The sequence below is a fragment of the Buteo buteo genome, unplaced genomic scaffold, assembly GCF_964188355.1.
Source record: "Buteo buteo unplaced genomic scaffold, bButBut1.hap1.1 HAP1_SCAFFOLD_101, whole genome shotgun sequence".
Taxonomy (NCBI): Eukaryota; Metazoa; Chordata; class Aves; order Accipitriformes; family Accipitridae; genus Buteo; species Buteo buteo.
The window spans coordinates 31,198-56,232 of NW_027439265.1; the positions used below are offsets into that span (position 1 = coordinate 31,198).

The 25,035-nt window shown below is 50.7% G+C and overlaps 1 protein-coding gene across 1 annotated transcript in view; it reads left to right on the plus strand.

Moving 5' to 3' along the window:
* Positions 1–256: 256 nt before the first annotated feature.
* The window catches only part of LOC142027985 (maestro heat-like repeat-containing protein family member 2B), a 34,995-nt gene continuing 10,216 nt past the window's right edge, over positions 257–25,035 (plus strand). The window contains exons 1-18 of the mRNA XM_075022133.1: positions 257–308; positions 6,607–6,805; positions 13,098–13,503; positions 14,027–14,166; positions 15,414–15,536; positions 17,320–17,485; positions 17,872–17,970; positions 18,549–18,700; positions 19,028–19,171; positions 19,690–19,782; positions 20,277–20,346; positions 20,458–20,571; positions 21,031–21,104; positions 21,429–21,548; positions 22,561–22,668; positions 22,862–23,542; positions 23,721–23,862; positions 24,551–24,603. Of these exons, the coding sequence (XP_074878234.1) occupies positions 13,428–13,503; positions 14,027–14,166; positions 15,414–15,536; positions 17,320–17,485; positions 17,872–17,970; positions 18,549–18,700; positions 19,028–19,171; positions 19,690–19,782; positions 20,277–20,346; positions 20,458–20,571; positions 21,031–21,104; positions 21,429–21,548; positions 22,561–22,668; positions 22,862–23,542; positions 23,721–23,862; positions 24,551–24,603 (2,355 nt within the window). The 5' untranslated portion in view covers positions 257–308; positions 6,607–6,805; positions 13,098–13,427. The remainder of the gene's footprint in view (positions 309–6,606; positions 6,806–13,097; positions 13,504–14,026; positions 14,167–15,413; positions 15,537–17,319; positions 17,486–17,871; positions 17,971–18,548; positions 18,701–19,027; positions 19,172–19,689; positions 19,783–20,276; positions 20,347–20,457; positions 20,572–21,030; positions 21,105–21,428; positions 21,549–22,560; positions 22,669–22,861; positions 23,543–23,720; positions 23,863–24,550; positions 24,604–25,035) is intronic.

Sequence of the window (25,035 nt, forward strand, 5' to 3'; positions counted from 1 at the left end):
CCTGCCCCTTTGTCCTTGTCCTTGTCCTCGTCCTCGCCCTCGCCCTCGCCCTCGCCCTCGTCCTCCCCCAGGCAGGCGGCCATGAGGCCTGCGGGGGCCGGGGCCGGGCCGGGGACGGTGTCCCTGCAGGGTCAGGCAGCAGGAAGGAGCGCCCCGGGGCATGCTGGGAGCTGTAGTCCTGGGGCACGGGGCTGCCGGGGGCCCTGGTGGTTCCCGGGGCATGCTGGGAGCTGTAGTCCTGGGGCACGGGGCTGCCGGGCGGCCATGTTGGTCTCTGCAGTCTCTGCTCCAGCTGCGGCCCGGCTGAGGTGAGGGCTGGGGCTGCCCGTGAGGCGAGCGAGGCCCTTGGGCGGGCGTGGGGGTGTGGGAGCCGGGCCCGGCTGAGGGAAGGAGAGAAGGGGCAGGGTGAGGGGGGTCGCAGTCCTGGGTTTGTGGGTTTCACACAGACTCCCTCTTCAGAAAACACAGCCTCTGTGTGGGTCAGCGGTCCCTGCAGAGCTTTAGTATTTGTAGCCGTTTTTATAAATACACAGCGGGCTCACACGGTGCTGTGCTTCTTGTAAACTGCATCGCTTTTATCCCGGCTACAGCCTGGAGGGAGCAAGTGCCAGCCGGCAGATTAAGATGGAGATGAATGCAAGCGATACACTTGCGATGGTGATCCTGCCACAAGGCACGCTGCGTCTTTGTTATAAGTTACGACGAAAATTTGTATGCCAGCCCGGGGATAAACCAATCCAGGTTTATTGTAGCAAGCAACAAGCAGGCAAAACAGCGCTGGGTGGCCGAGGAGTCTCCGCTCCACCAACGGCACACACCTGATGTGGTCACGTGTTTGACAGTTAAACAGTTAAGTGTTACATATGTATGGGAGTTGCAGGTACGCCTATACATATGCATGACCTATTCCCGCTTTGCATTAAAATTAATTCCAAGAGGTATTACAATTAGTTCCGAGAGGTATTACGATTAGTTCCAAGGGGACACTCCCTCAAGTTTATCTATCCAAGCCACGGAATCGGCCTTGGCCGGTTTCTGGGACCAGTTCCTTATTTTCTCAGAAAACTGCTCTTGAGGAGCTATATGATAAGGTAATCAAGACTGGCTCATCCTGCTTACTTAGCTCAATATCTAGTTTCTGCACTTGTTACTGTGGTTATTACAGTTAAAAGCAGCTTAGTTACTAAGTTGTAGAGATCAATATATTTTAACAATCAACAGGTTTGATGAACAAATTGGTTATGCAAAGTTTATTACAATTCCCCCTTTTTGTTTTTCTTATTTTGTTCCTCAAACTGGGCAAGAGCTTCTCGAGCTAGGGAGAGAAGGGGAGTTTCTTTAACAATTTCGTCTTCTTCTAGGTGCTTATAGTGTCTTCTTATCAACATTAGGTGTACAGCTTCTAATCGATTTTTTATCAATCCAGTAATTCTATTCAATATACAAGGTGCAAAGGTTAATATTAACATTATGAGAACTAGGACAAAACTAAAAGCCTAAGTTATGTAGACATGGGTCTCTGGGTACGAGTTGACATAACGATTGATTAAAACTTGGGGCCCCGGTAGCAATTACTTGCTGTAATATCATTTGATCCTCCCACCTATAGAGCGTCCATTTATAAGGTTGGTGGGGGTTCCCTTTACCTTGGGTTATCCCTATCAGCATTAGTAACAGTCTTATCATCCAAATGCTTAATCTTAAGTTCAAGAAAAGTGGTGTACCCTTACCCTTGCGACAGGTATTCCGAGTTTGTTGATAATCATTTTGGTTTTTGTCTTTACCCCTGGTGAGAGATGGGAGACTTCGGGGAAGCTCTGAGGACGTTTTGTTTGGGAGTAATAAGTCAAGAGGCTCCGTGAGCCTTCTCTGGAGGTGGTTCATCAACTTTAATCCGAACAGCAGTACGTCTCTGCCTTCTTCTCTGCCTACTCTGTTGCTTAGAGCAGTGAGGTGTACCATCTTCTCGGCAGCAGTCGTATTCTTCAGGGGAACCTCCTTTATATTTGATTCGCTTTGACTTATATGCGTCCCAGTTTTTATCCTTCACTTTCTAAGCTCCCCACCCCACTCTGACCACTGTTCGTCTGCAAGATATTGGCAGTATTTCAGCCTTCGTTGAACACGGCTCGTTGGCGTAAAGACAACACCTCTCAGGGTTTATGCCTTTAGCAAAAATATCCCACCACTCTTTGGAGTCCTTTGTAATTTTCCCGGTTGATACTCCCACACGTAATGCTTGCTCAGTTAATTCCCGTTTGTAATAATAACATTCGTGGCAAATACCACTAGAGGGGAATACCCATAGGAGCAATGTGTGCACCACTTTTCTCTACAGAGTTTACACCTGTAACATACAAAGGGATAACATATACAGTGAGGATCTTTACAAAAGATAGCCTCACTCATCCGCTTTTCTTCGGAACTTAATTTTCAAGCTGTCAGGGTCTCTGGTCGCCTCCCAGTGAGAATTCTGCATTGGTCTTTTGATTCTGCTTGCACGAGTCCATGCTCTTTTGGCAGTCCGGACTGCAGGATCTGTAGTAAGCAGAACAAGAAACGGTCCCTCCCAACAGGGAGTTAGAGATGATTCTTTCCAAGTTTTGATCAATACGTTATCTCCAGGCATAATTTTGTGTATTGCAATATCTAATGGTGGCCTCTGCACTATCAGTCCCTTCTTTATTAGTTCTTGCCGTCTCTTCATGAGTTTAATGATATACTCCTGTAAGAATTTTTCTTCTATCTTTGGGTGTTCAATCGGCATTTCTAGGTCATAGGGCATCCCCTATAACATTTCAAAAGGAGAGATCCCAGTGTTTGCTCTGGGTTGCGTCCTTACATTTAATAGTGCTAATGGTAAACATTTTATCCGGTTCATTTTAGTTTCAATGATTAATTTAGTCAAATGTTTCTTCTACTATAGCTTGTAGGCAAGTAGGCCATCCCCTACTAACTGGATCTAATAATTTGGAAAAATAACCTACAGGTTTCTTTCTTCCAGCCCATTCTTGGGTTAATACCCCAAAGGCTGTTCCTCCTTCTGCATTCACAAACAAATAAAACGGTCGTTTAGTATCGGGTAAACTTAATACCGGAGCATTTACAAGGTCAGCTTTGAGGCTTTCTAGACTCTGTTCATCCTTCTGAGTCCGTTTTATTAATCTTACTCCTACTAATTTCTGATACAAAAACTTCACTTTGTTGCTGTAATTTTCAATCCCTTGTCTACAGTACCCTAAAAGTCCTAACAACTGCCTTATCTGTCTCTTGCTTGTTGGTGCCTGGAGGGATAAGATACCATTCACTCGTTCAGGATCTAATTTCTTAGTTCCCTTACTCAGCCAGTGTCCTAAGTATTTTACTTCCTCTTCAGTAAACTGTAATTTAGACTTTGAAACCTTGAACCCCTTCAGGCTTAAAAAGTTCAATAATCTAATGCTCTCATTTCTAACAGTCTCTTGATCTTCCCTAGCTAACAACAGATCATCTACATACTGCACTAAAGTTACCTCTGAGGTTGATTCAAAAGTTTCTAGTACTTGTTCCAGAGCTTGCCCAAACAAATTTGGTGATTCTGTAAATCCTTGTGGAAGTACAGTCCACCTTAATTGTTGTTTCCGGTGGGTTTCTGGATCTTCCCATTCAAAGGCAAAATAATTTCTACATTCCTCCTTCAAGGGGCAAGCCCAGAAGGCATCTTTCAAGTCTATAACACTGTATCACTTCAATTCCGGGGAAAGTTGGCTCAACAACGTATACGGATTAGCTACGACTGGAAACCTGGTAACAGTTCTTTTGTTTACTTCCCTTAAATCTTGAACTAAGCGATAGGAGCCATCTGACTTCTCTATGGGCAGAATGGGGGTATTGTGTGGTGACATGCAAGGTTCTAATAATCCCTGCTGTAACAACCTTTCGATTACAGGCTGTAATCCATGTCTACCTTCTTGTGCCATGGGATATTGTTTGACTCTAATTGGAATTTCCGTGTTCTTAATAGTGACTTCAAATGGAGCAATGTTTAATCGTCCTACTGACTCTGGAGTGTACCACACTTCGGGGTTAATTTTAGCTTCATCCTCCGTTGTCAAGACACACAATTTTACTGCTATTTCTTTGGTTTTTATTTCCAAATTAATTTCCAATTCAATCATTAAATCTCTTCCCAGTAAATTAGATTCTGCTTCAGGTACCAACAAAAAGGATCCTATTCCAAGTCGAGATGGAGCTTCTATTTTTACTCCCTTTATTAGTGGTACCTGAAACGGTTCCCTTTTTGCTCCTATTACTTGTAATTTCTCCGAGGACAGTGTGCATCTTCGGGGCACTAACTGGACACTAGATCTCTCTGCCCCAGAGTCCACAAGGAACTCTACTTCTTGATGCTGGGGACGTAATTTTAATTTTATCAAGGGCTCTGTTTTCTTAGGGGTCCCCAGCAAATAGATCCCCTGACTCCCCTAATCTTCTTTAAGCATTTAGTGGGGGTCTCATCTTTCTTCTGGTGTTCACTAAATGCTTTATTAATATTCTGTCCTCGAGGAACAGATTCCTTAATGCCTTGAACAATTATAATGCGCAGATCTGCCATATGAGTTCTATGTTCTGCATTTTGGTTATCCCAGTTTGGCCGCTGTAGTGGCCATTTAATATCTGCGCCTGGACCGTGTTGGTGCTGCTGATCCCAAACTCTCATTCCTGCTCTTCGAATCATTTCCCTTTCCTCTGTTGTGAATAGTATACTTAAAATTGCCTGTAACTCTTCCCAGGTATATATATATTAGGACCCAAAAACTGGTCCAACCTTTCGGATACTCCCAAGGGGCCTTCTAAAAGGTTCCCCATCTCCTTCTTGAATTCCCTTACATCTCCGGAATTCAAAGGTACTGACACAAATCCCATGCCAGGCTGTGGACCCCCTATAGCTATTTCTCTCAAGGGGTATAATCTTTCTTCTAACTGCTTTTCTTTCTGGTCTGACTCCTCGTTATTCCCCTGTTCTCCTCAGGGGAACTCGGAGGGTCTAAGTCTGGGGCTGGGGCTGTCGGGGAAGAGGAGGAAGGGGGGGGTTGGGTCAGGTGCGAGTGTAGGGGGAACATAAGGGGGAGGAGGTGTGGGAAGTTCTTCGGGGTTTTTAGTTGTTTTTTTTTTTTTTTTTTTATGGTTCTTTTCACTTAGAGCAAATACATGGATTTGGGTATCTAATTTTATCCATAAATGAGCATATTCACTCTCTTCTAAACTCAAGGGTTCCTTAGAATTTACATATATGTTTAAGGCTTGACATATCCAATCGTCAAACGTCCCCAAAACAGGCCGAAATACCTGATCTCCTCTAATTTGTTTACCACCCCACCCCTGTATGCATTAATATATCATTTTCTCTCTGCTTTTGCCCTGTCTGGGCAGCCAGTCATCCCAATGGGCAATCATTACCCTAAAGGACTATCTGGCGGTATCATAGGGAGACTGACCTTAGGATTCCCTATGGAGTCATCCCTCTTCCCAGGCGACCTACACCCCGGGGAACCCACCATGGAGTCAGAAGGCTTGCTTTTCTTCTGCCCCATCTTCCGAAGTGCCTCTCTCTCACACACACACACGTGCCCCTCGTTCGTGGCTCATGCCCTCGTGGGAAATGAGAACCGCACTACAAGAGGGTCCGCACTCACTTTGCTCCTCTCGGGAGCGTCTCGTTTATGCACACTTTGGGAAACCCACCCCGACTGAACGGGAAACGCTTTCAATACTCACTTAACCTGGAGTCTTCGTCCGGATCCTCGTGCACGAAAATTATGGGGTACTGCAGTGTTCTTTTGCCTGCTTGCCAAATTTAGAGTTCGGAGGTAAGGGTCTTGGAAAGGATATCGTCCACTCCGGGGCCATCCAAGGATGGGGCGCCTCCCCAGAGTTTAGATTCCAAACGAAGTTAACCTTATCCGAGTCACGGCACCAAATTGTTATAAGTTATGATGAAAATTTGTACGCCAGCCCGGGGATAATCCAATCAAGGTTTATTGTAGCAAGTAACAAGCAGGCAAAACAGCGCTGGGTGGCCGGGGAGTCTCCGCTCCACCAACGGCACACACCTGATGTGGTAACGTGTTTCACAGTTAAACGGTTAAGTGGTTTTCAGTGCCTGCTTTGGGAAAGAATATCCTCAACTAGTCTAAGGTACAGATCTATTAGAGGAAAAGGAGTATGAGGTAAAGGAGCATCATGCTGCATTTATTGCTAAACGTCTGCTTTCATTTCATTCAAACTAGAAAGTAAACAAAGATTGGACCTGCCAAAGAATTTGTTTCCCAGAGTGAGCATTCAAGCACTGGGGAGCAGTTTGCAGGATCAGAACTTCAGCCTGCTCTGGGTGATAAACCCTCAGGAGAGGAAAGAGAACCCCCACTTTTTTAAATGCAGCTCTACTTATCTTAATAGTTCTTCTTGTTAGATTGTGTTGGCGGTCAGACTCTAAGCACGTGACTAAACTGTCAAAAAAATCAAGATATTTAAGGATTATTTGCTGTATTAAATGCTCTTACAAGCAGTGCACTCTATTGCCCTGTGGATAGTATAACGTCATGACTGGCAATTTTCCTTTTTTAGTACAAGGACGCATGTGTGAAGGCAAATCGAGGGTACAAGTGGTGCCCCACAGCAAACCAACCTGCCAAAACCCAGGCATCCACTGTTACAAACAGGAAGAAGCTATGGGCCTTTGCTTCAGACTCTGCAAAGGCTTTACCAAGCCCGAGGAAAGTGACAAGAAGTGACGAAATGCCACAGCGTAACTTCAGGATGGCAGGTGAGATTTCCATCCACGTTCCTCACACGTAGCTGCCTTGTTTTGTTTGCGGACGCGGTGTTGGAATCGAACTGCAAGACCAGTTTCCTTTACTGCACCTGGTACTGTAGTGCAAATACCTTTCATGTCCCAAATTGAGTTGCCAAGACTCTAGTTAAACCTCTGCATAACAGCCTCAAATTTCCTAAGTGCATGATTGCTTTCGATAGTCGAGTCCAGATGTGTGACATATCATAAGCCATACCCTGTTTGGGGTCCAGATTTGATTGATGTTTAGTTCAGGCTTATCTGCTGTTAGAGCTTTTCATAGTCATAAAGGGAAATGCTGATTGTGTGCATTCTTTTTGTCTTTCATAGAGTGTTGTACTATGTTTAGTAATTTGCTGTTGACAGAAATAATTTATGGTTGTCTATGAAGTTGGAAGTGCTAACGTTCCTGTGGATGAATGTACCAGTGGAGCTAACTTCTTGTATTTAAATCAAGAGAAGCGTAATGATAGCTTGGAGGGCTGGATTCTCACCATTTTAAACATTAAAAGGTAAAATAAAATCATATCCATCAAGAAGTGGATTGCCTGAGCTGGTGAAAGGCAGATAATCTCACACTGATATCCACAAATGGCAGAACTGTAGCAATCATGAGCCTGAAGTAGAAACATTAATGTTAAATACTGGCAGCTTAAGAGCCTAACAGTCAAGGTAGAAACTGATTTTTACCCCACCACCCTTTTTTTCCTTTTTATTTTTCTTTTCTGCAGTTTGACATTTCTAATTTTATAAATACTGATGTATTTGAAACTTTGTCATATCCTACCTAGGTTATGACAAGTGTGTGGCAGATAGGACTTTCCTGCTTAGAGAGATCGTGAGCTGGAGAGTGGGAAATGGTTTTATGGAACAAGTATAAAAGGAGAAGAAGGAATAAAAAGGCTTGTATGCCTTTTTGCCAGTTTAGTGGTTTGAAAATTCCTGTAATGAAATTTCTTCTGGCTATGAAGGAACTGTGAATTGGGATCAAAAGAAAGTGTTTCCTGCTACATCGTTCTGATATATGGGAGACCAGTTCTAAAAATCTCAGGCCCCTTCATCCCATTCTGGTTTTGCTCTCAGAGGAGTCACTTTTATGCTCCTTCAGGTTTATCGACTTAACGGAGAGAACAAGGAGTAGGTGTTGGTCTGCCTGGCTGCTGTCCCCCACTGCTCCTGCCGGGGTATCCAACTGTAGAGCTTCTGAGTACAGAGAGATCTTGAATCAACACCTATCAGAGCAGAGGACAGAGAACTTAAAGAGTTCCTGAGAAACTGATCTAATCCATTGTTTTATCTATGGAGCCATTAATTTCTGAAGAAGGCCCTCTTTTGTGCTACATGTGACTTTGAAAAGATGACAGAGATCGGCAGCTTCAGCAGTTCCCTGGATAATATTCTAGCTAGGATGTTCCCTGTCAACCTCAGCTTCATCAGTTCTTGTGTCTTTACATTTATAGTTTCTTGCCAGATCTGCATAAGGCTGTATGACTTAAATCTTCATATGAAAAGTAGCACTTGTCTTGACATGTGAAAATTGGGACCCCAGCTAGTGCTTATACAAAAAGAGGTGAAATTTGTGCCAAGAAATACTTTTCTAAAGACTCCTCAGTCTGACTTCGATACTGCAACTGAGTCCTGCTGAGTCTTGTATAAGCACATGCATCATAGCAGGCATACAGAAATCATGCTGTATGTTAGAAAAGCAGTGACAGTTTTGGTGCTGCTGTTTTCAGTAAGACAACTTCAGTGCATTAGTCTTGGTCACCTAGCTTGTGTATTTACAAGTGAGTGAAACAGTGAATGGCAAGGGCTCGAGCACTGCTGAGAAGTCATCCATGCGTTTTTATTGCTAGCATACTCTGGCATAGTTTTGATCTGCTCCAACCTAGTAATCTCCCAGACAGTTCTCAGGAGTGGCTTGAGTCAACAGCATATGCTAGGATCTGTTCCCAATAGGCACTTTAGATGTTACTGTACTATTTTGAGGACAAAAAAAATTCTGGCAAGTGAGTAGAAACTGCTGTGTTGCCAACCTGCGAACCAGAGATTAGTCCCTAGCCCATTTTATTTACTCTTTTCCTTCTCTAGACCAGTGTCAATCTCAAAAGCATCAGGGATTTATCTGGAAGTGATACAGTCTATCTGTGGGGCTTTTTGAGTGTGGTAGCTGTGTGATACATACAGGACATTACTCTTGTCCGTTTAGTTAGTTGAGACTATCTAGTGGCCTAGTATCTCTCACAGGTTGCTCTTTAGTCCAGATGGTGTTCTTTATCTCAACAGTACATTCACTGACTGGAGATCCTTCCCTGAGAGCATTCTCGTATTAACATTTTCATATAGTAGAAGTTGTTTTGAAATTTAGGTCCATTTAGGTCATATGGAGATCTCGAGAGTGAACATACAATGTTAGAATCCTTACTATCCTTACAGTATCCCTTTGGGTCCTATTGGAGTTCCCAAACTATTGCAGATGAACCTTCCACATCTCCTTGGAGAGTCCATCCATTCCTGCTCCCTGAGATCCGGCTCCTGTTCAAGAGCCTGAAAGATATTACAAGATCTCATGTTTTTTTAAAACTCGAGAGTCTCAAACCATGACTGCAAACAAGCTCAAGGAAATGTGAAAATACCAGGAAATTCAAACAAAAAACATAGAGATATTTAGAAGAGAGTGGAAAGATACACACAAGTATTATGATGCACTAAAAAATGTCATCATAGTAGGAAAATGTTCTCCATCTGATAAGCTGAGTATCATTAATGCTATAAAAAGAAACAATGTACATTGCATATACCAGTACGCAGATCATCAGTATATCTGCAGATACTATATGATTGTAAAGAACCTAAGGATGGACATGTGTAATTGAGGTAATGCAAGGAATAAAGTTTCTCGTCTCCTGCAATGTGTCCTCATGAAGAATGCTACTGGGACGTATAAGCGTAGTTGAACAGGGGATTTGGCAGCAAACGTAACAAATCAGGCAGCACACAAACTGTGGCAGTCAGGCAGCCTGAAATTAGTCTAAAATCTGTAAAGATGTGGAATTTTTGAGAGTTGAAAAGCAAATTTGTGTCCCTGTATGGACACAAAGCAAAAAATGTCGTCCTTACTGTGAATTTTATAAGAAATGGCTTGCTGAAGAGCTCACAAAACAATATTGCTGAAGATAGGCAGTATGAGTTTTGTTTCAAAGACTTGGTTTCAGAGCAAAAGCTGGAATGGGAACTTTTTATAATTGCCATTTCTAAATCTTGCAAGGCAAGGAAGTAGTCATTTTCCCCATTAAATTGCACATTGCTAATCAACCCCTAGGGGGAATTCAAAGTTAAAGGAAGTGGTAAACAAGACAACAAAAACCAGAAACAATAATACCAAAGCAAAATGAATAGCTAACTCTGAAGTTAAACAGAAGAAAATTAAGATTAGACAAAATGCAATGGGGTAATCCCTTCCATTAGTGTTAAAGTGTCAGACTTAATTCAGCTTCTGATATCAATGGGTAATAGAAAGTGGGAATGCAAAACCATGCACGTGCTCATAATTTAGAGAGTGTTTCTGAAGTGATGACAAGGGAAATTCACAAAAATTGTGCTTCAAGAGTTAACAGGCTGCTTGAGTTGCTTCTAATCCAAATCTTGTTCTTCTTGTAACTGTGAAGCCCTTTTCTGCTCCTGTCTTCTGCCCTCAATGTCATGCAAAAGAACTTCATCCCTAGTATTATGTTAACATACATTTATGAATTTTAAATGCACTGTGGTTGTTCAAGTGGTCAGTCATCAAGTATGGGAAAATGAAATGATAGAACAGAAACATGCAACTGCTGTAGCTGTGATGCTTCATTAAGGTTCCTGAAATAAAAACGTTCCTGAGAACTTGACTTTGAAGTCCTTATCCATAAAGCTATTTTTCAGAAGTACTACCAGAAGTACTACTAGGATGAGCTGATCAAGTCAGACGAGGTCTTTTAAGGCATAATGAACTATATAGTATCTTCCTTGCAGCTGCGTCAGCTTCCATAGGAGTTAACAGGGGGTTATTTAAACAGGATGTAGACACAGGCTGGCAGAAATTTGGATTCCTTATCAGCTCTGTCACGTGCACTACTACTTACAGTCATCAAAAAAAACAAACAACAGTTTAGTAGAAGAAAAACATAGAAGGACAATTGGTTTGATATCAGGATATTGGCTGCAAATCAAAGTAGATGTGCTTAAGTACACAAGACCACTGTAGCTAAGAGGCACTTTTATTGTAAGCATCTCTTTACAGACACACATGACTTTCTGAAAAACTCTTTTAGCTGAAGTCTATCATTTTTTTTTCAGCAAAGAGATGATTTTTATTTTTTTTTTCAGATTTATGAAAACTGATTTGATACATGAGTTGTGAGCTTAAAATGAATACCTCATCAGATGAGATCTTTTTCAATTTTTTAAATCCAAACTGTGGGATAAATTACTATTCTGAGAATTTATAATTTTTTTAAAAATTGCTGTTGGCTTGTCAAAAATATGTTTTTCATACAGTGAAATATTTTCATTCAGATGCACCAGCAGCATATAGTAAGAGTTAGGGCGGAGCAAGTAAGGATCTTGGTTTTTTTGTTTGTGAGACTGCATATTAGGAATCTAGAAGAAGAAAACCAACCAGCTGGATAGAGAGGATAACTGGTAACATTTGTTTGCAATAAAGTTAAGTCTAAAATCCATTGGAAAAACCCCCGCAGTGGTTTGTTTTAATCCCTTAGTAGAGAGAAAAAAATGGAAATCATGTAGAAAGGTAGGAAATCCTGCTTGAAAATTTGAAATCCAGCAGATGAATTCCTCCCCAAAGTAATAAATATGTTAAAAGTAAGTTAACTGAACAAGAAATTCTTTGAAGCTTTAAACTGAGCTTCTCCTGTCTCTCTGTTCTTCTTCAAAATTGTATTTGAAATTTTTCAGTTTACAGAGAGATTGTAATCATTGTCTCTGAAGACACAGCCTGAGGCTGGAGCTTTAGGCTAAGATTTTATTTTCTATATATTAGCATTCAGAATGTTGGGGAGAAGAAAAATACCATTTTCAAAGTGTACATTCAACGCCATGTATGCAATTCCTTTACTGTCCACTGGTTTGTATAGTGTTAATTTACTGGCAAGTGATCAATCAAAATCATAGTGCACAAAGAAGGATGGAATCTTTTTTACTCTCTTCTACCGGTGCTGGAATTAAGCACTTCAAAAACTTTGAAAACCTAGAAAAGCACTTTTACAGCGTTATTCAGTAGGGTGAACAAGTAAGTGTTACAGATATAAGCATATGTCATATCTACTGAGTAAAAACATTTTTTTTGTTTTTCCTGGTCCTGAGAGGAAAGATATTCTAAATATACTGCTCACTAGTGTTGCCTATTCCGTAAAGCTCACATACTTTGTTTTCCACTAATATTTTTAAATGACACAGAAGTTACTGCTCTTCAGTCATATCCCTGCATTCAATTACACAAGAACCTCATTCATTAGGTGGTTGAGAAAAGCTTTGTATTTTAGACTGTGAAATGATGGTAATTAAATGACAAGGATACAGGAGAAAGTTTATGTTTGTATCTCTACTCTCTACCTTCTTTGTAGAGCAAATAATTAAAATTTAGAGCCTAATTACATACAAATGAAAAAATCCGAAGCTTTCTGCACTCCAAATAGGAATGCACTGAAATATCAATAGCTCATTTTATATAGCTGAAGTATTAGCCACTACTTATAGAGCATTAAAATAAAACACTTCGAGCAGTTTGTGCTCTATTTGGCAGTCAAAAGATAGCTTTCTACATTGTTGATTAATAGGCTGGGATTCAACTATACAACTTGAAATATATTTCATTAGCAAAATATACAATGGTTTGTCTGTAACAAGAAAAGAAAATCAACAACAAATGCTGAACGGAAAAGCAAAATAAATATATTCTCTTTAATAAGATGTGGCAGGAAGAGGTAGGTCTACCACAAGTGTATAAAGCCCAAGAAGCTGGTTCTCTGCAACTTACTTGGTTCCAGACCCCTTTGCTTGTGTACTTTTCTCCTTCTCTTATCCTGTTTTATTCGCAAATAGTACTTTTTTTCTGTGAGCACTACTCCATCTGCGTGCTCTACAAACATTTCTCCTTCTTCTTGATGGTCCTAAGACTCATTTCTTTACTCTTAGTAAACTTAATTGCTTTAATGTTCTGCCTTTCACCTGACTTGATCCCCATCCACTGCTGCTTGTTCTTCTCCAGACTCCTGCCTTCAGGCACAAGGGCCTGGGACACCCCACCCGTATCAGTCCCCTGCCGAAGGAAAAGTCTTCTCTTCTGAGAGAGAAAAGAAGTCCCAGTCTTCCCAGGGACAGAGCTGGGAAGGGCTGTCTGGAGCAAGTCTTTGCTAAAACTGTTTGAGGACCATGAGCAAATTCAAGGGATGGAAAATCCTGCATTTCTGGGCCTGGGGGGTCCCCAGGGTGCTGCTGCGTCCCCAGCACATGTCCCCATGTCACCGGAGCCCTCTGTGAGGTCACAGTGGTTGGGCTCTACATCTTCCTCCTGGGGCTGGTGCTGCCCCAGTTGCTCATGGCTTTTGCCTGGAGGAGCAGCGTGTCGATCCGTGGGATCCTGCTGCCCATGCGGAGGATGAGAGCGCTCAGAGGTGAGGGGCTGGTGGGAGGCTGGGGTCTGATACGTGCTGGAGGCAGTGTCTGTCCCAGCCGGGTGCTGGGGGCTGCGTCCCATCACCTCTCATCCTGCTGCCAGGCACGTCCCAGAGGGTCCTGGATCCATCCTCTCCCTGCCCTCCGTGAGGCAGCTGGGGACCGCTCAGAGGTGACTTGGGCTGGCCGGCTCTTGTCAGGGCTGCCCAGCCCCAGCCCTGCCGGCCTCTCCTTGCGGAGCCCGTGTCCGTCCCCTGGCCAGCTCAGGGCCCCTGTGCTGGACTCACTCCAGCGCATCGCTGCCGTTCTGTCACTGAGGAGCCCAGGATGGGCCCAGTCCCCCAGGGTGGTCTTCCCACTGCCGCGGTGAGGGGAAGACTCCCTCCCCTCATCCCACTGACTTCCCTCTTGCCAGTACAGCCCAGCACAGGCTGGTAGTGCTGGGGCAGTCTGGGAAGATCCTCACCCCTCCCTGGCGCGAAGCCCTGCAGCCAGCAAAGCCATTTCTTTCTTTTCTTGCAGCTCTCTGCTCATGCGTGCGTTCCCAGTCCAGACCTGCGCGTTCTGAGGACAGAGGCGGTGTGACGGGGACTGTCCCTGCGGCCGTCACTACCTTTGTGGCCGTCGGGACTTCTCTGCTAAAGCGACTGCAAGACCATGAGGTGAGGTGGGGGTTGAGGGCTCCCCTCCATGCCCCTGGCTTCCCCGGGTGCCGTGGCAGAGGGGCGTCTCACCTGACAGCACCTCTGCCCTCCTGCAGGCGCTTTGTCCCCAGGCGCCGATCCTGCTGCTCAAGCTGGACTAATGCCATTGCTCCCCACTCCTTTCCCCGGGAGCTCCCAGTGCTGGGGCTCCTGCCCGTGCGAGGAGCAACACTGGGCCCCAAGGCGCAGGGTGCTCACGGCTTCCCCTCCTCGGGGCATGGTCTCGTTCCCATGCCTTCCCCTTTGCCACGGTCCATTTGGATCTCTCAAATGTACAGGACAACATACGCTGTGATTTCAACTTTATTTCATGAGCTCAGTAAGAAATACAATGAAAAAACATGACAGGGGCTCAATTCCCTTCTCCCAGACTCGTCTATCATGTGAATTCACTCCTTCACCAGTCAAGTCATAAGGTTTCATAACTTATAATCTGTAACTCTTAATATCGTGCACCTATGAGCAAAAAAAAGAATTTTTTTGCTATGAACCTATGAGCCAACCGAGAGAGCGCTCACCCTTCCTCCTCCATCACGGTGTGGGCGTCCCCTGTGTCGCACCGGGAAGCATGAAAGCCTCAGCAGTTCAGCTGCTGTTGGATCTGCTTCAAAAGCTTTTTGAGTAAGCTGATGTTTTATACCCTCCAGCTTGGAGGCTGGGTCTATACCATTTCCTTACGTTAGTGGATTCTGAGGAAACTGCCAGACAAAAGGTAATGGCTGCCGGAGACAGCCATCCGCAGCTGGTAATGGCTGCATCATGGCCCTTTAGCTCTCTCTAGCCACGCGTCCTGCCTACGCGGTGCTCTCGCTTTGACCTAATGGTGCTGCTCCCAGCATACACCAGGCCTTAGCAGGAGCTGGGTTAGCCAAAATCTAGGCAGGAGTTGAGTGAACAGTCACACCCTTCCTTGTCCGGCACTTTCCCCCTGACCTCCGCCATCCCCCGTTTTCAGGAGTGACCGCCCAGGCTCCCATGTGGCCTTTTGCCCCGGTGGAGTCGATCTCCCTGTCTGACTCTCTGCTCGTGTCAGAGGCACCGCGGAAGATCCTGCTGTTCCCCGTGGCTGTCCTGACCGATGCCTGCAACTCGTCCCTCGTGCCCGTGTCACGCAGATGATTTGGGGGGCAGCAGGTCTCTGTCGTGGCTCCCTGGGAACAAGGGCAAAGCAAGTCCCATCACTCCCCTTTGTGGTCCATCCCCAGGGTGACCGAGTGGAGACGTACCGGGAGCTGGAGAGCGTCTTGTGGGGAGACGACGGCTGTTTGACGAGTGGCGTTGTGAACCGCCTGATAGCAGAGGCGTTGAGTGACATGCGAGCAGCCCAGGTGAGCTTGTTCTCTTTCAAGGCCACCCAAGCAGCCTGCCTCTGCCCCTGGTTTTGGGGGAAATACAGAGTGGCGCAGAGATGTTCCTCGGTTGTTCAGACCCAGCAGAGGTCCTAAGGGAGAGGCTCTGGGGACTCGTCGTGACAGGGAATTTGGAGAGGGGAGTGTTGTGTTAAAGGGTAAAGACTTTGGGCAGAAAATAACCCCCCTTGCGTTCCAGCTTGTCTTTAGATGTCCGAGGGGCTGGGGGCGGCTAGGCTTAGATTCTGGGTGATGCCCAATTCAGCACTGTAAGTCCGGTCGCGTTCAATATGTTGAACTAACACGATTACGGACGCACAAATAGCGCACTGTACTTTCAGTTTAGTGGCGTTCAATGAACTATCACAGCCAGACTTAAGGAGCTTGGTTGCGTTCAATGAACTATCACGGCTAGATTTTAATGAATAGTACAGTTTATTAAAGCAACAGGAGTACAGGTTCTTTTGGATTGCCGATGATAAATACACTGTCTGCAAGGCACGTGCAAATAATAATACAGTCGACTACAAGCGCATTAAATTATGGAAGGAAAAGAGCTCTAAAGAATTCTAAGTTTCCCGGGAAAGCACTCGGTACAGCCGAGTGTTCGAATCTCACCCAAGAGGTGTCCCTCTGGGGGGAAGAGAGGTTCAGCCTGTCGACTGACCCCAGAAGGCAGTGATGTCCTCCCAACTTGTCCACGACGGTATCTTCCCTAATAGTCACCCTTTCTTTGGGCCTTTTTACACTATTTTCCTATTTAGGTGGAGCTCGAGTGACTCCAGTCATGCATGCCTTTACTTTGATTGGTATTAAGTTCTCTCACTTTGCTTTTAAAAGGACATGCTAGAAAAAAATTCAGAGCGCAGGCTCAGTGAGGGGTGGTTGCACTTTGGAGGCGGGTAGCTTTTGGGATGGAGGTGTGTTTTGGTATTCTAATGAGCAAAGTTCACCCAGAGGACGTGATGTTGCGTGTCAGTACCCCAGGACAGGGCACTTAGGAGATAAATCAGAAGTAGGGCAGTAGATCGACAGAACCCCCATGATTTTACCTCCTTGCTTCCGTGGATTCAATGCAGGGACCTACCCTTCCTATCGTTCCAGTTCCCTATCCCTGCGATAACATCACAGAGACTGGCCGTGGCGTCTCCGCTCCACTCCACCCTCCGTGTTACTTCTCTTAGGGTCAGCACACCAAACTGCCTTGGTGTTGCTAACATCTAAGGTTGCAGGTTACATTGCACAGAGAATTATTAGGGAACCAATTCCTTGCGTGTCCACTGCATTCCACCCTGGAGGTTTTGCCTTCCCTCAAGGGGGTGCGGGGAACATACTGATAAGTCACTTCTAGCAGTCACTCCACAGGGAGGCAGGGAACTGTGCAGAGAAGCGGACTCGGGGCTGTTTCTAACTGAGCGACAGCTGGGTTCAAGCTCAACACTGTTTGTCCTGCTTTGAGGAAGGGCCGTGGCAACCCACCAGCCCCACGGAGAGGTCCCAGGGGGGTCTTGAGTCTGTGGCAGTTTGATCCTGGCATCTGCATGGAGAGGGAGAGGGGGCAGCAGCACAAGGCTGTTCTGGGGCAAAGCCTCCCTCATTTCGCCAGGGAACTGCTCGCCTATCCCAGGGTACAAGAGGCAGCAGCCGCTCGGCCCCGAGCACAGCTGTCCCGAGGGGTCTTGCAGAGGAGATGGGGTCATTCAGCCTGCCCTAGTGCCTCAGCCTTTTTCTCCGGAGTGTTTAACCTGTGACGCTTTTGCAGGGTGTGACAGGTGACGTGAAGATGGCCGCTAGTGACGTCCTGGTAGCTCTGGCCCGCTCCCACTTCCACTTTGTCATGTCCGAGCTCCAGAGCCACCTGAAGGCCATGAGGAAGGTCCCTGATGAGATTGTGCTCCTCACCTTGGGCAAAATGGCCCGCAGCTATGGTATGGCACCCTGGGCCTTGGGTAGAGATCTGTGATAACAAGGAGAAGGGATCCTCCCCCTCCCTAAACGCCCTGTGTTGAACTGGGGGGCTACGGAGTTGCCGTGCCTCCTTGCTCCGCGCCAGGGCCAGTTGGCAGCTCTGCCTTATCAGCCCGATCCCAGTTCCCAAAGGGTGGGAACCTGTTGGAGACAAACCCGCGGGGTCTTGGCCCCCCACCGTCCTCCCCGTTTCCCCAAAGGGCTTCCCCCCGGGGAAGGCAGCCCGTCCCACACCCTCCGGCACGTCCTGCGTGGCCCAGCAGCCCCAGCCCTGGCAGGGATGGACCCCAGTCTCCCGTGTCTCTCACCGACCCTCTCGGTCCCTCTGTCCCTGCCTCCTCTGCAGCCCTGCGGTGCATCCCCTTTGTGGGAATGACGCTGCTCGCCCTGCGCACCGTGCTGACCCAGGTGGGGAGCGGCGAGGTCCTGCATGCCATCTGCAGTGGTGAGTGTCGGCTCCTTGGCTGGGGTCTTAGGGGCAGGGGCGGCCTTCGATGCCTCCATGTGATCTCAGAGGGAACGTGGTGGGTGTGAGCCCGGGGCAATCCCAAACTGCAGCGAGTGTGTAGGAGGAGCGGGGGAAGGCCAGGAGGTTTCTGTGGGTGGGACGCGGCAGCGCTGCACGGAGAAACTCCTGGGTCCCTTCCCACGGTTTCTGTTCCCCCGCTTCCCTCTGGGATTAAACTCCCTACTCTGAAAGGGCGAGTATGAGGGAAGGGAAGGGAAAAGGGAAGGGAAAAGGGAAGGGAAGGGAAAAGGGAAGGGAAGGGTGTGCAGTTGGAAATGCTGGAGGGGAAGGGGCCGTTGAGGAGGAGAAGGTGCGATGGGTGTGAGGAGGAGAGAAACGGTGGGGTGTTTGAACCCAGGCACCTCAAGAGCACAGATTGCCCTTGGATCCAGATCCAGATCCAGGGAAGCCCTGCTGAGCCTGGGACCGTCCTTAAAGCAGGCTTGGGCGTGAACGCAAGGTACCGTCCCTGCTGCAGACTCTCACATGCTCCCTTTTCCTTTGTCCTGGTGCAGTCCTGGAGCAATGGTCGAAAGGAGTCAGTACATACCTCTGCAGCTGGGAGCAATGCCCCTTCCCTCGCAAGGGGGTAGCACAGTTCTGTGAAGCCATTTACCCGGTCTTCCGCTATGTGGTGGCAAATTGGCTGGACTGCAAGGAGGAAGAGGTGAGAAGTACTGCTTTGACGCCCGGGGCTGCAGCAGGGATGTCCATGGCGCTGGGTCCGTCTGTGCCCAGTGGGGTGCGAGCAGAGGGCCGAGGGGAAGGGGGCTTCCCGACGGGAAGCAGCCGAGCCTTGGGGCCTTTCTGCAGGGAGGGCTGGGGTAGCAGGGTGGGGAAGTGCTCTCTCTCCTCTGGAGCGAGCCCTTCTTCTGCAGGGCAGAAGGGAAAGGGAAACCCCTCCCAGTGGGAAGGGCAGACCGGTGTTCAGGGGATGCTGAGCACTAGGCAGACCTTCAGCCCTCCAAGCGGAGCCTCTCCCTTCCCTCTTCAGGACAAGCAGGCTGTCCTCGGGGCAGTGGCTGCCATGCTGGGGGTCCTTCTGCATGAGGAGCAGCACCGAGAGCAGACCTGGGAGCAGCTCCTCTGGCTCCTGCAGCAATACCAGGAGGTCCGAGACAACTCCCGGCTCACCGAGGTGAGATGTTGCGCAGGGCCTGGCGTGGCTGCTGGGGTGGGTCTGCGCGAGTGCTAAGAGGCACTGGGGAGCTGTGGGGTGCCAGGAGGAGCTGGGAAGCCCTTAGAGAAGGAACAGGAAGAGCAGAGGAGGCCTGAGGTTTCCTGGGCTCTTTGGGCAGAAAAGGAGAAACCCGGGGCAGGGCGGGAGGGAGGCAAGAGTCCCTGGGGCTCATCTGCTCAGGAAGGGAGGCACTGCCAGCTCCCTGGGGCTCTGTGTGCAGGAAGAGCTTTGCCCGAATGCCCAGGGCCATGTCCAGTCCCATGCGGCGACTGGCGAGGTCTGATGAGTGGGAAACTGAGTTGTCAAGCCCGGGCTCCGTTCCGAGGAAAGAGACCCTCTTGATGCTGCTCTGCTCGTCAGGCTTTTCCCTGGGAGCTGATGTTAGGGGCTCCCCTTATCCCAGACGTGCTGGGTTTCTCCATTCCCAAGTGCCTTTAGGTGGCTTGAGCCTCCTCTTCCCCCCCGTTCTCTTGTAGAGCCTCAGCTATGTCCTGGAGATCCTGGAGGGAGTTCAGACCCCAATGCCGCAGGGCACGGCTCTTGCCATCAGCACCGCTGTGCGCCGCCAGGTAAGGGGAGCCCTGCGCCCTGCCGCAAGCCTGGGGCCTGCACCCATGATTGCCACGGAAGGGAAGGACCTGCCGGCTGGCAGGGCAGAGCAGGGCGTTCCTCCACTGGGACCTTCCTGCAGGCCTGGAGCATGCCAGGACTTCGATCCAGGTGCCATCTTAAGGCTGCAGGAGGCCTGATCCTGGCTGTTTGGAACGGGCCTGAGCGGCAGCCCGGTTCCCACAGCCATTTCCCTCTCGGCCAAGTCGCAGGAGGACTCTGGAGCGCCAGCACCCTGAGGGCAGCCTTTCAGCGCTGCTCAGCCTCAGCTCCTGGGCAGCCTGGGCTGCCGCAAACCTCTGTGTGTGCCCGGGGCCACCGTGGGGTGGGCTGGGTTTCGGCTGTGGGTCCCATGCCCAGAGTGCCCAGGGAGAGGAGAACGGAGAGCGCCATTACTTTTCGGTCCCTCTCAGCACTGATGCCGCTTTCTCTAAAATGGATCTTGCTCCCACAGCTCCCTGATGTGACCGAGGAGGCTGGCCCTGCCCAGAAGGCAGTGCTGTCCCGCTGCATCATGCTGCAGGGTAAGGAGAGGAGACTGGGCGATGGCCCGCCGTGCCGTGGCAGCTCTCTCCCTGTCCTTGGCTGTTGGGGACAGCTGCCTGCTGATGCAGAATGCGATTTCTTCCCCGCAGCACGAATGCGCCCCGAGGAGACAGGCATGTTTCTGCACTCCCAGCTGAGCGGTGGGAGTGAGGCCGGTCGCGTGGCAGCCCTGGGCCTGCTGGGAGCGCTGGCCCGCGCTGACGGTCAGTGCCACAGACCAGGGACGCAAGGCAGGGGTTGGGGCTGCTGGGCTGACAGCAGGAACGGGCCGAAAGTGGTGCACCTGCACCCAAAGGGAGCTGCGAAGAGCGGGTCCCCCAGCCGAGCTGACGCCCCGCAGCAGGGCTCTCCCCCGGCAGTTAGAAATGCCGGCACACCAGGGACGGCGCTCCACGGGCGTGTAACACAGGCAGGCTGGTGGGCGGGCAGGTGGGCTGCTTTGCACAGGAGCTGCTCGTACCCGTGCTGTTTCTCTTGTTCTCTCTGTTGCCATAGCCTTCGGTCCCTGTAAAATAGCCTCTGGAAGTGGGGTTGCTCCGACTACGCCGCTGCTTCCCGTGAAGCCAGTCAGGCCCCGCTCTTCTGTCCCATTGGAAGCTTCAGGGGATCCCTTCTGCCACTGGGGCTCTGCCTCAATGCACACCTCTCCGTATCTCTTCCAGCACCTGCGGTGAGAGAGAAGCTGCCCCAGCTGGTGGAGGCCATGCGCGCCTTGTGCAGTGACCCCAGTGCCCAGGTGAACTGGTTTGGGAAGAGAGGGTGCCACCAGGGGAGGCAGAGAAACCCTTTCCCTTGGGACAGAGCCAGAGGGCCTGGGGAAGTGCTGGCGCGTTGCCCAGGTGGTGGCTGATGGCTCCTCCCTGGGGAGAGCTGGCAGGGCAGAGCGGGGAGGTCTCTGGGCTCTGCGGGGCAAATGCCCGTCCAGCCTGGTGCTGAAGCCCAGCCCTGACGCCAGGAGCGAAAGCTTCTGCCGTGGCCTTGCCACCTCTCTGCGAGCCACAAAGGCGCAAACTCTTTGGGTTTTGAACAGGAGGGTCATAACCACACTCTCCCCTGGCAGGTGCGGAGGGCAGTTCTGGAGTTCAGCAGGGAGCTGCTCAGCTCCGGATCCCAGAGCTGCTGGCCATGGGATGTGGTGGGGCACATCTTCAGCGAGTTCAGCCGGACCTCGGGCACACTGGTAAGGGCAGAGCAGGACACCCAGGGCTGGTTGTTTTGACCAGTGCCTGGACCGTGCTGAGGGCTCCTGCCGGCGGCCTTGGCCTTGGAGAGCTCCATGCTGCAGAGCCATCGGCGCTGGCACTGCCGTCAGAGCCGCTTCCGAATGGCCATTCCTCGTGGGTGTCTGTGCCGATGTTGGTGGAGATGTCAGTGGATGATGTGGGTTTACACCTCGGCATGCCACCCAGCACTGTGGTGCCGAGCTGTGCCCACGGGCGCCTTCGGCAAAGCCGCCTTGCAAAGGGAGCGTCTTGTAGGGGCAGGACATCTTCCGTCCTTAAATGCTGATGGACGGTGAGCAAAACACAGCCAGTGCGGACAGGTGGGCCTGGCTAGAGGAGCTTTCTGTGGTGTTCTCGTGCTCTGGCCCTCCAAAGCACACCCTGCCCACCCAGTAACAGTCTGGGGGCCCACATCCCTTCTGGCAAGGGGACGGGCCGTTTGGCAGTCCCTGTGGTGAGCGTTTCCCAGCATTCAGCTGGGTGCCCAGGAGGTGAAAGCTGGGGATGGCCGAGCCTCCCGCTGACTCGCCGAGGACATTCCCTCTGGCCGCACCTTCCCTCTAGCTGGGAGATCCATGTGCGTCACTCTGAGGCTCGGGGAGGCTCTGCTTTGGGAGCAGGGCAAAGGAAAGGGCTTCTGGGTGCTCCTCCACATCTGTCGGGCTGGGTGTGCTGCCTCCAGGGCTGGCACTGAGCACAGCCTTGCTGAAGGGCACGTTCCTCACCTCTGCTTTGGTGGCACGACAGCAGCATTTGGGCCCCAGGGGACCGAGTCGGCAAGCAGCGGCACTGTCTGCTCCCAGGCTTCCCAGTCCTTCCCAGGGTCTGGGACCCGGTCCTCGAGCTGGGTCCGTCTGGCCATCGGGAGGGGGGCAGGCACAGGAGCAAGAAGAGCACTGGTGAGGGGTGCCTGAGCCTCATCAGTTGGGAGCTGAAGGTAATTGGGGGTTTGCCAACTCTGTCTTACAGGTGGCAGGAGGCCTTTTTGCCTGGGAAAACCCAGAGGATGGAGCAATTCGAGCCCTGTGCCTGGACATCGTGGGCTCACTGGACGTCACTCTGAGAGGGATGACCAAAGTAAGTTGCCCTCTGTCCTGCTGCTGTGGCCGCTTCTTGCCTTCAGGACATTTTTCCGTGTGCTCCCCCATGCCCTGAACCTGTCCCCTCCTGCGCTGAAGCGCACCAGGCTCAGTGAAATGCAGACCGTCCTTTTCGTCTTCGCGCTGAGCGGAAATGCCAGTGTGGCGAATTGCCCGGTTCTTCTCTGCAGCTCCTGTGGCCGAGGCTGCTGCAGTACGTGGTGCCAGCCCAGTACAGCGGCATGCTGATCCCGCTCTCCCGCTGCCTCCGAGCCCTGGTTGAGAGACGGGAGAGAGCGGGGTGCGAGGAGGAGGAGCCGGATGCCATGGACTCCCAGGAGCAAGGTAGGAGCCCCAGCGAGTGCTGCTGCTGGGTTTGGCCAGGGGTCAGGCCAGCCCGCGTCTCCCTGCGCCCCACCAGCCCTGAGCAGGAGCCCAGGAAAAGCAAAGGGCAGAGACAGGCTCTGCTGCTGGGCACGAGGGGCTCTGCCCTGCGTGGCCCCTTGCCCGGCGCAGAGGCCTGGCTCTCCTGCTCGCAGCGCTCTCCTGGTGAGCCGGGGCTCGCTCCTGGCCGTGCTGGAGCTGCCTTCATCTCCTGCTGGGCAGCCCTGGGGAGCCCCCCAGCCAGCGCTATTGCAGCGCAGCTGCTCTCAGCCCTCAGCCCTGTGTGGGGCTATCGGAGGCGTGAGGCTCGTCGGCTCACCCAGCCTTTCTGCCTCCCCACAGCCCGGCTGCCGGCTCCCCAGGCCCTGCTGGCTCGACTGCTGGTGAGTAGCGGGGCCCTGGGGAAAGAGCTTTTCTGGCCAGGGGTGGTGGGAGATCCCGGGGTAGAGATGCTGTTGAGGCCAGCGCCGGGAGCCCCCAAGGAGGAGGCAGCATGCCCGAGCCCATCAGGGATCCCACTCCGTTCTCAGGGCTGGCAGCACCCTGGGTGAAGCCGTCGGCTGCCTGCTGCCAGCCAAGCGGCACCGAGCTCCCTCCCGAGCTCCCTCCTGGGAGAAGCTGTGGCTCTGGCGGCAGGAGCGACCCTTCTCTCCTGCCCTCCTCTAGGTGGTGGCGGCAGCTCCTTACCCGAGCCGCGAACGCGCAGTCGCTGCCTTGCAGCTGCTGCAGGCCCTCCACGGCAGGATCCACAGAGGCTTGGGGGCGGCGTGGGCGACCGAGATCCCCCTCCTGCTGCAGTACCTGGAAGGTAAAGTGCAGGTGGGGAGGGAGAGGCTGGAGGGGAGGGAGGGGGGCAGGAAAACGCAGCTGCCTGGCGCGACGGAGGGCAATTGTCCCCAGTTCCCCAGCACTTGCTCTGCTGCCTTTCCCCTTCCAGGGAGCCGGTGCTGAGGCTGGGGGCAGCTGTCCCCTGGCATCAGTTCGGCCCAGGGGATGGAGGGGGCCGTTGATGTCCCCTCAGAGGGCAGGTGTTGGCATCACCCAAGGATGGTGTCTGGGAGAGGGACGTGACTGGTGCTCCTGGAGGGGGTGCAGCCCTCGGCTTTGGAGGACCAAGTCCCCAGGCCAGGCGAGGTTTGCAGCAGCTGTCCTCGGCAGTAGCCTGGGAGAAGGGCTGGAAATGGGCAAAAGGCAATGGGTGGCTCGGGAGAAAATGTGTGTTGGGACTGGGTGGTTGGAGTTGTTGTGGGAGCTGCAGTCGCTCAGTGGGAATCTGCTGCGGCCAGTGCGTCCTTCCCCAGATTGAGTCAATGCCTCTGACGACCGCCCCTGGGATCCCTCCTGTGTCTTTGGCCTCGCAAGGGCTTTCGCGTAGGCCCTCTCTAGCCTGATGGCCTGGGACTTTTGGGAGGTCGGACTGCAGAGGAGAGCGCCAGACTCGTCTTTGGTGTGAGCTTAAATAGCTGCGAGAGCTTTTGCTTCCTCTTGCTTCCTAGGCAGAACTGAGAGCTCCCTGGCCTCTGCAGAGTGGGAGCGCCGTGTGCTTAAGGTATAGCATCCTTGCGGGGGGTGTCACAAATCGAGGGGGGAGAAGAGGCAGCAAAGTTGTGGGAGGAAGCTCGGGGCTGCTTGTGTAGGCACCAGGAGGTGGGGGCACCTCCTGAGCACCCTGCGCCTCCCCCGGCAGTAGGTGCCTGCCCACTCAAGAGGAGCTGCTGCCTGCACACGTGCCACGGCTGATGGCTAATGCCCTCTAACGCTGTGGCACGCGCCTTAGCGCTGCCTCCTCCTCTAAGTCCGGCCTGCCGGGGGGTCTCACATGAGGCGTTAGGAGAAGAGGGAAGCTGGTGAAAAGAGGCTTGGGTGGGGTGAGGGAGGAGACTGCCGTTCCCGGCAGCTCTCCCCCGCAGCATCCCGGGACACGTGAGCGTGGAAAGGGCCCTGGCCAAGGTCTGGGGAACACTCGCTTCCTTTCCCGTTC